At 50.9% G+C, this 9,600-nt stretch overlaps 1 protein-coding gene across 1 annotated transcript in view; it reads right to left on the bottom strand.

Annotated features, from left to right (window-relative positions):
* Positions 1 to 3,771: 3,771 nt before the first annotated feature.
* ZC3H7B (zinc finger CCCH-type containing 7B) overlaps positions 3,772 to 9,600 on the bottom strand; it is a gene marked incomplete at its 5' end in the record, with an annotated part of 42,232 nt that continues 36,403 nt past the window's right edge. Inside the window, 1 exon segment of the mRNA XM_036759105.1 lies at positions 3,772 to 8,400. Within this exon segment, the coding sequence (XP_036615000.1) occupies positions 8,208 to 8,400 (193 nt within the window).

Genomic DNA, 9,600 nt, shown 5'->3' with positions numbered 1-9,600 from the left:
ACAGACAGAAAGAGAGGGGGGGGGGGCGGAGAGAGAAGGAGAGAGAAAGGAGGGAGAGAGAGAGAGAGGGAGGGAGGGGGGAGAGAGAGGAGACAGAGAGAGGAGACAGAGGGAAGAGAGAGAGAGGGAGGGAGAGAGAGAGGAGGGAGGAGAGAGAGAGAGGGAGAGAGAGAGAGAGGAGAGGGGAGAGAGAGAGGGAGAGAGAGAGGAGAGAGGAGAGGGAGAGAGAGAGGGAGACAGAAAGAGGGGGGGAGAGAGGGAGAGAGAGAAGGAGGGAGGGGGGAGAGAGAGGAGACAGAGAGAGGAGACAAAGAGAGGAGACAGAGGGAAGAGAGAGACAGAGGGAGGGAGAGAGAGAGGAGAGAGAGGAGAGAGAGAGAGAGAGAGAGAGAGACGAGAGAGAGAGAGGAGAGGGAGAGAGAGGAGAGAGAGAGAGAGAGAGAGAAGAGGGAGAGGAGAAAGGAGAGAGAGAGAGAGGGAGAGAGAGAGAGGAGAGAGGAGAGGGAGAGAGAGAGAGGAGAGGGAGAGAGAGGGGGTGGAGAGAGAGAGGAGACAGAGAGAGAGAGAGGGAGAGAGGGGGGGGACAAAAAGGGCGGGGAGAGAGGGAGAGAGAGAAGGAGGGAGGGGGGAGAGAGAGGAGACAGAGAGAGGAGACAAAGAGAGGAGACAGAGGGAAGAGAGAGACAGAGAGAGGGAGGGAGAGAGAGAGAGGAGAAAGGGGAGAGAGAGAGAGAGAGAGAGAGAGAGAGAGAGAGAGAGAGAGAGAGAGAGGGAAGGAGAGAGAGGAGAGAGAGGAGAGAGGAGAGGGAGAGAGAGAGAGGACACTGTGTGACTCTAAGGATCAGACTCAGAGGAGAGAGGAGGAGACAGACATTACTGACTTCTTGGCAGAGGTGGGGGGTCATGAGTGAGGAGCACAGCATTTACTCTCAGGTCCGTTAATTTTGCTGAACTTCTTTTCCCTTCTCTTTGTTATTCCTTGTTACAAGAGAGTTCTCTGGGGAGGGGAGGGATAGATTTCTAAATGAAGATGATAGAGAACAAAACAGATTGTTTAGAAGAGATAAAGAAATTAGCTGCTCCCTCTGCTACTCCCCACTCCTCCCCACCTCCATCACTCAGTAACCTTCCCCATTGAGGTCCGTGCTATTCATCTTTACAACCCAATCAGAATCCTGGTAGCTCTTGTCTACATACCCTCAGCTCACTCCCCTTCCTTCCTCAGTGAGTTCAGGACTTGGCTCGCCATTTTTCTCTCCTCTCCAACTCCTGGCCTCATACTAGGAGACGTCAACATTCTTATTGACTCTCCCTCAAACACCCTAACCACTCAGTTCCTCAGCCTCCTCACTTTCCTTGACCCCATCCCAGCCACATACAAAGATGGTCTCATGCTGAATATTGCCATCACTCAGGAATGAGCCATCTCTATGTTCAAGAATTCCCAGATCCTCTTATCAGACCATAAAGCATTGGCTTTCCACCTTTCCCTCTGCATTCCCTCATCAGGTCCTACTTTCAACCCCACCATGGCCTCCAATCCCTGGACCCCTCAGTTCTCTCCAAGGTCATCTTCCTTGCTCTGACCACTCTCTTCTTTTGACCCCTTAGTGACAGTACAACTCCACAATGTCCTCTCCTCTTGAGTCCCTAGCCCCGTGATCATTTGGCTGATTCCATCTTGCCAAGCCTCAGCCTGGGATCACTCCCACCATCCCCCACCTGCTGTTGAACGAAGGTGGGGGGAATCATGAAGCTCTTCTGATGGGGTACAGTACGAAGTGATGATATACAGCCTCACCTGGGCCCTCACTGCTGCTCAGCAATCCTTCTTCATCTCTCTTATCAGCTCACTGTCTTGCTCTCCACAGCGCCTCTTCCAAACCTTTTCATCCATTCCTCCCTTCAAACCATCCACGGCTCCCCCTTCTCTCATCCCCTCGGCTGAGAACCTTGCTTCCTTTTTTTACAGAAATTGAGGCCATTCACCGTGAGCTCCCTCGTGGCCCCTCTTCCTGATCTCATATCACTCAGATACCTTCTGCCCGCACAGGCCAGCCCATTCCCTTCCCATCACCTCCAGCCAATTGCTCCTTAGTCATCCTGCTCTTCCAGTTATTTCTAATCACTCTCTATCTACTAACTCCTTTCCTTTGCAGGCAGCAGCTACAAGATGCCCGTGGCTCCCCCAGCCTGAAAAACTCTTACTTGATCCTTCCATCCCCTTTCTGTGGAATGCGTGGCTTTCATTGGAGAGAAGCACAAGGTATAATGACAACCTATGAAAGCTGGAAGGGGCCTTAGAATAGAGAATGTCAGGGCTGGGAGGGGCCTTAGAACAGGGCATGTCAGAGCTGGAAGGGCTCTTAGAACAGGGAATGTCAGGACTGGGAGGGCCCTCAGAACAGGGGATGGCAGAGCTGGGAGGGCTCTTAGAACAGGGAATGTCAGGGCTGGGAGAGGCCTCAGAACAGGGCATGTCAGAGCTGGAAGGGCTCTTAGAACAGGGAATGTCAGGGCTGGGAGGGGCCTCAGAACAGGGGATGGCAGAGTTGGAAAGGAGCTAAAGAGACCATCTAGCCCAACCTCACCTTTTTACCAAGGGTAAACCCAATTCCCAGAGGGAGGAAGTGCTTTACTCAGGGCCCAAAGGCGATTTCTCAGTGGAATTTAAGGACTTGGAGCAAAGTGAGTTCACTCACCTGCACCTAACCCCTACCTGTAAGCCCTCTCCCTGGTGTCCAGCAAGGTGCCTGGTGCCTAGCACGTGCTTGCATTCTCATAAGGCCTCCTTTGGGTAGCTTTTCTATGAAAATGATGGAAGGATGTTTTCAGGGGATGTCCACATGCACCCATGGCGAAAAGCCCCCATGTCAGGAGGATCCACTAAGTTCTCTGGAAGCTTCATGTGTGTCCCTGGTATGGCAAAGCAGCCAGAAAAAGCAGAACCTGGGGCAGCATCAGGCACCATGTCCAGAGCAAGAGAGAGAAGGCCCTTGGGAAAGGCCATGTGCAGCAGAAGGCCCACATTTTAGGCTGAACGATGAGCAGGTGGAACACGGCAGCAGTGGCCAGACAGGGTGGTGAGGGCACTGGAGACCACCCCCCCCCCATGAGAATAAGGAGAAGGAAGTGAGAATATTTAGCCTGGAGAAGAGAGGATTTAGAGGAGCACAGGACTGGCTTCTTCCAGGCCTCAAAGGCTGCCACATGGAAGAGGGGTGGTCTTGTTCTTCTTGGCCCCAGAGGGAGAAGCCGTACACTGAATGGAATGGCAAAGAAAACTTCTTGACAATTAGTTCTACCTCAAAGTGGAATAAGATGCCTCAGTGGGTAGTGTGCCTCCCAATCACTGGAGGTCTTCAAGCAGAGATTGGGTGCCCACTCTTCAAGCAGGCCATTGAGGGGGTTGTTATTCAGGTGTTGGGTGGGACAAGATACCCTCTAAGTTCCCTTCCAACTCAGATCCTGTGTAATGAATCATCCCTAGTGCCTAGCTCAAGGCTTGGCACACAGTAGGGACTTTATACAGGGCTGTTGAAATGTTTGTTGAGCACACATGCCAATGAACCTCAGCAGAGTGTGGCCTTGTTTACAGTGTTCCTCGGCCTCCCAGGGCCCTTTGCCCTGGGAGGGACCATCCTTGACCCACCTTTACCCCCAAGAGGTGACCAAGCCAGGAGAGGAGGGGGGGCCTCTAAGGGACTCAGCATTCAGACCATGACCCCTGGGCTTCCCGAGCTGGCGGGCACACAAACACACTACGGGGACCAGGGTTAAAGTGCACTTTTATTTTCTAGTACAAAGGCTAAAAGATGCAAGTTTCTTCTGCTTTATTTTTAAGAAGGACCAAAAAATTGTTATTAAAACATCTACAATATTATCCAGATACTAGGGCCTTATGAATATTTAATATTAAAGTGTGGTATTCTTAAAATTTTTAATACGCAGACATTGTAAAGGACTATTAACCCCATCATTACCTGGCTGTGAAATGCAACATTCCCCCTCTTCTTCATTCATTTTCAACACATTTTCCCCCGGCTCCCCCCCCACCCCCCGCCATCTATGAAGGCTTATCCCAATGTGGGGGCGGGGGGAAGAGTGTGTGACTACACACATGTGTGCATGTATATAGACATATATCCACACAGGTGTCTGTATACATGCATCTCCCCTTGGTCTCACCCTCACCTGTCCATGGGCAGCCTGGTGGTTTTGGTCCCAACCCTGAGCTTGGATTTCAGCATCTAAAACTGAAGACCATTGCAATCCTTTCCATCACCCTTCAAATTACCCACTTACTTCCCTCTCTTTGGAGTCCTTTCTTCTCCAATCTCTTTCTCTCGGATCTGTGTCCACCCCAGGGAAGAGGGCTCCCTGGCTCAAGGAGGACATGGCCTCCTTTGTCTTAATTTTTTTCTTCTCATGCATGATCATAGGTCTAGAGCTGGGAGACATCTCTGAGGCCATCTAGGCCAATGCCTTCATTTGACAGACAAGGAGACTGGCCCAGGGAGACTGTGTTATTAGCCACATGTAATAAATAGTTGAGCCAGGATTCAAACTCAAATCCTCTGCCTCCTAATCAGGGCCTCTTCCCACAGCCCCCATGGACAGCATCACTACTCTGAATGGGACAGGCAGAATTGGACCTGTAGGTTTCAGAAGCTAGGCAGCCCCAGTTAAATTGGCCCCTGCCCCTTCGGCTAAGAGCACAGTTTCTTCACTGGGCCTGGCCCTCTCTTTCTGCCTCCCTCAAGTTGAGTGGGGAAGGAAGACACTGGCCAAAGCCAGGCATCACCATCCAGATCTTGCTTGTTCAATGGCCTCCAACCTTACCTTCCTATACCATCAGGCACCTTGCTGATCTGAGGTGAAGGGGGAGCAGTCCCCATTCACCCCGCTTCCAACTAGGGAAGCCAAATCAAACCCAGGGATCCTGCTGCATTTCCTGGCCAAGCCCTGTATCCTTCAACCTCCTTACAAGGCAATTCCTTGGATACCACACACATATATAATATTATATAGAGTGATATATTTAATACTTGTGTATATATGCATCACAGGGCCAACATATATACACACTGAAACAAGGCTGGTGACAAGAGACAGTAATACCACATGTCAGGTTATCATATCAGGGAAAATAAGTATCTATGTTCACAGCAATCCCTCCCCATGAGCCCCTACTTCTGCTTTTGTCCCCCCAATTCAAATACTCTTTAATTCTTCTCTCTTCCCCAGGACCCATCATCCTGCTTCACTGGGGAGGAGGGGGACAGGGCAGGGTGCATGCCATGATCATAGAATAAAAGGTAGGGGTCCCAGGAATGGGTGGTAGAGGGAAGACCCTACCCTCTCCAGTTTCTAATAACATTGCCTTCCAAGAGGCCTAAGGAACAAGGGCCTCCTATGAGCCATATGGTTCCACACAGACTGAGACAGAAAGAGAAAGTTTGCCCTTCCCCCTCTCCCTTAAAGCCTTAGTGGTGTGGGGCTTTTTGGAATGTCTGGGGACTAGTGCCTGAATCTGGCAGGGGTGGACAAGACTGGAGGGAGGTGGGCGTAGAGAAATGCTATATTGAGGTGTCAGCTAAAGGTTGAAGTAGTGGAAGGTCTGGTGGGCTAAGGTGGGGAATGGGGCCAGAACAGTCAGGTGAAGCTCTCCCTATCCATTCTGAACCCAGGGCATTTCAAATTAGGGGAGTAGGTGCAAATTAGGTGACCCTTGTGCACTACTTCCGTGTGTGTGGTGGGGGGCAGTTCCCTTTGGCCAGAAGGGTCATAGTTTTAGAGCTGAAAGGGACGTGAGGGTCTTACCTAATTCAACCCCTTCATTTTACAGATGGGGAAAGTGGAGTCCAGAAAAGGGAAGGGGCTTCAGACTACAGGATCATAGACACAGAGCTGCAAGGGACCTCAGAGATCATCTATTTCTGAGGAAACTGAAGTCCAAAAGGGAAATTACTTAGGACTATAGAATCATAGATTTAAAGCAGGAAGGGACCTGAGATGCCATCTAGGCCGATCCCCGTGTTTACAGATGGAGAAACTGAGGCCCAGAGCAGTGAAGTGACTTACTTAAGGTCCCACAACAAGTTTGGCAGAGCTGGGTTCAGAACTCAGGGCTTTGGGGGAGCAATAGTCTCCCTAGGTCCTGGTGCTGCTGTCCATGGTCCTGAGGATGGTAGCAGAGATGCCTGTGGGGCCAAAGCGGAAAGTCCCAGGTTTGAGTTCCAGCTTTCATGTTTGCTAGCTGTGTGATTAGGTGAAAGTGACTCCTCCTCTCCAAGCCTCAGTTTCCCCCTCTGTGAAATGTTCTACTTCCCTCATTGGGAGCACTTCATAGATTTTGACAGGGCTAGAGAAACTGGAGCTATTTCTGTCAGAAGTGACCCAGGGGTGTAGCAGGAATAGTGCTCCCTAGCATCCCAGCCCCCTGATTTATGCTCAGCTGGGTCCTTATTCTTAATCAATATCAGAGTTGTGGATGAGGGCAGGAATGGAAGGCGCTGTGTCCCCATGCCTAAGAGTTATTCAGACTTTCAGCTCCATTGGTATTAGTATAAGTAACCCCTCCCCACCCACACACACCAGTCTGTCTTCCCATTCTACATCCATCGAAATATCATTGAACTCTCTGGGCAAAGCTGGCCCTGGTTAGGAAGGAGATGTACTGGGAAGAAAGAGCTGCTGAGGATGAGCCTGCCCTCAGTTGGTTTCCCATCCCTTCACTCCTTCCTCACCCACTTCCCTAAACCAGGTCTAGCTAATAACTAGGGGTGCTGGTGGGCTCTTTGGGATCTAGTATAGGGATTACTGGGCATAGACAATCCAGGTTCAATAGGGATGGTCCTGTTCCTGGAGGGGCCCCCAACATGTCCTGGATTGGGATCATTGCCCACCCCTCTTGCCCCATACTCCATTTGCCATTAGTCTCTTGGATTACTGAAGGGAGAGAGACAAGGGGACAAGAGAATCAGGTTAAGATCAGGGCTGGAAGACCCACAAGTTCCACAGCTGTGTGGATCCCAGGTAGGGCACAGAAGGGAAACAGAGAGCTACAAGAAAGGTGTGAAGGATGTCTCCAGCCAAAAGGACAAAGGACTGAGGGAAAGACCAGAGAAGCTGGTCTCCTTTGGCAGCTGGGGAGTGACATTTAAGGAAATACTGAGCTCCATCATATGGCTCATTAAGGAAGTCTAGGGTTTAAAGCTAAACGGGGCATCTGTGCTCTTTGAGGTCTCCAGCTGTGCCTTGGGGAAGAATGTGTCCCTGTCCCCATCTCCTGCATCCCAGAGAGAAAGGCTGAGATTAGGAGCCCAGAGTAATGGGGAAAAACAAATTGAGCCAAACCCCCAAGAGGACAACACAAGGGGATCCCTGATGCCAGTGACCACAGGTTTTTGGAAACAAAACACAAAACTTTGGGTTGAAGCCACTAGACAGTGTCTGCCTGCCCTTTTCCACCCTACTCTGGGAGACAATAGACCTATCTAATACCACAGAATGACAATAATAACCTGGGACATGTCTAACCGATCTGGGGTGTGTGTGTGTGTGTGTGTGTGTGTGTGTGTGTGTTTGTGTGTGTGTGTGTGTGCACGTGCATACGTGCACCCTCTTGTCTCCAAACACTGACTGGCCATGTAACTGTGGTCAAGCCACTTTGTCCTCTCTGAATCTCAGCTTCCCCATCTTACAGACGGGGGTGATAATACTTGAGCTATCTACCTCCCAGGGTCATTCTGAGAAAACACTATAGAAATGTGAGCTATCATTATTATCTTTCTTCTTCTGATTATGTGAATGTATATGGGCATACTGCTGCCCCACACAGAGGGGAATGAAGGGGGACCCCGAGTGTGTGGGTGTGCCTACAGATGCAGGGAGAGAAAAGGTTTGTCCAGAGATCTACTTCCCAAATCCGCCACCCCTTGTGCTTTCCCCAGCCTGGCTTTTCTGACACTCATTTGAGAACAAGGAAGAAAGCCACGAAAGTTACAAGGAGTCAAAGAGTGGAGGAAGTCATGCCCTTTGGCCCCTGCGGTAGGGATGGCTAACAAAAAGGAACCCAAGAGGCTGCTGAGGAGGCCAGAAGAGCCAGCTCTAGGAAGGGGGAGGCCACTCAAATCCCATCTCACCCTCCCGTCTTTCTTCTCACTCCCTAAGTCCCACCCCCAGAATCCCGTCCCTGGGCCCCCCTATACGTTGTCCTGCAATAGGAAGTTGTATTTGCCAAAATCGTCATCCATTGGGCAGAGCAGCATGTCCTTGCGAGCCTTGGCCAGCTTCTGCTTCAGCACCTCCCGCCGATCCAGCCACTCAGTCAGCTCCTCCTGCCCGTGGGCACAGCGACACTTCTCCCCATCTGGGCAAGCCTTTTTTTTCTGGAACCTATGTGGGGGTGGAAGCAGGGAGGATGAGAAACTCAGTGCTGTCCCTCCAGGGCCCATGGACTGCCCAGGCTGCTCAACCTTGGGCATTAGCCCACCCAAGAATAAGAAAGGATTCAGACATTGTCAAAGATCAAAGGTTCATAAATCTGGAGCTGGAAGGTACCTCAGAAGCCATTTGGTTCACCCCTCCCCCTTCCTGTTACAGATAAGAAAACTGAAGCTTCATTGCCCAACCCTTTGGTAAAATCTGCTGTGCCCTAAGACCTCCAGAAGCTTGCAGTAGAGTCTCCTGGACAGATGTTTCACTGGAAACAACCACCCAAGGAAAGCAATCTGAGGAACTAGACGCCCCGAGAGCTCCTACCTAACCTCTTTCTCACTCTCCTTCCTGACAGTATACTTGGCTCTGCGGCATGAGGACCAGTTCAGAAACACCAGTCCCTAAGTTCAGGCATATTATGCCTCTGTAGGCTCGTTATCAGCTGCCTCAGAGAAAGAGAGAAGCTGGTGCCCATCTTGGGATTCTTCCTGGCCACAGCTGCTGCCTTCCTACTCCTCAGATCAGCTGTCCGGCCTTCAGGATTGCTCCATGACTGCAGTAACAGCTGTGACTTCTCATTACCCCAAAGCTTCACCGGGCCGGGAGGTGGGAGATCCAGCAAAGTTGTAGAGTGAGAAGGGCATTGGATAAGGTGGCAGGAGAGCTGGACTCCACTTCTGGCGGGCACACTCACTAGTGGGGTGAGCTTGGGCTAATCACATGCCATCTCTGAGTCTCAGTCTCTCCAACTGTCAAACAGGGATGAACACACCTGCCCTGCCTACCTCACAGGGTTGTTGGGAGGGTGTGGTAAGATGAAGGAGGGAAAGTGTTTTGTAAACATGAACTTCACACTTCAAGAGATTGCAGGTTCTGCTGTGCCCTGCTCTGACATGGCCTCCCTGTGCCTCTGGGAATGGCTTTTTTGAGTTGTTGTGGCTGAAAGAAATCATTAATCAGTGGCCAATGACCATCTCTGCACTGAGCATTTCCATAGCCCTCAAGAGCCCAAGGTCACCTCTACTCCATGAGGCCACGCTGCAGGAGGATTTCAGTGGAGGTGGGAGCCAGAATGGCCCAGTAGAATGGCAGCTCCTTGAGGGCAGGAACTGTTTCCTTTTGTCTTTGTATCTCTAGAGCCTAGAACACTTTTGTTGT

The sequence above is a fragment of the Trichosurus vulpecula genome, chromosome 5 (assembly GCF_011100635.1).
Source record: "Trichosurus vulpecula isolate mTriVul1 chromosome 5, mTriVul1.pri, whole genome shotgun sequence".
NCBI classification, from domain to species: Eukaryota; Metazoa; Chordata; class Mammalia; order Diprotodontia; family Phalangeridae; genus Trichosurus; species Trichosurus vulpecula.
This window is presented reverse-complemented; position numbering and strand designations above follow the sequence as displayed.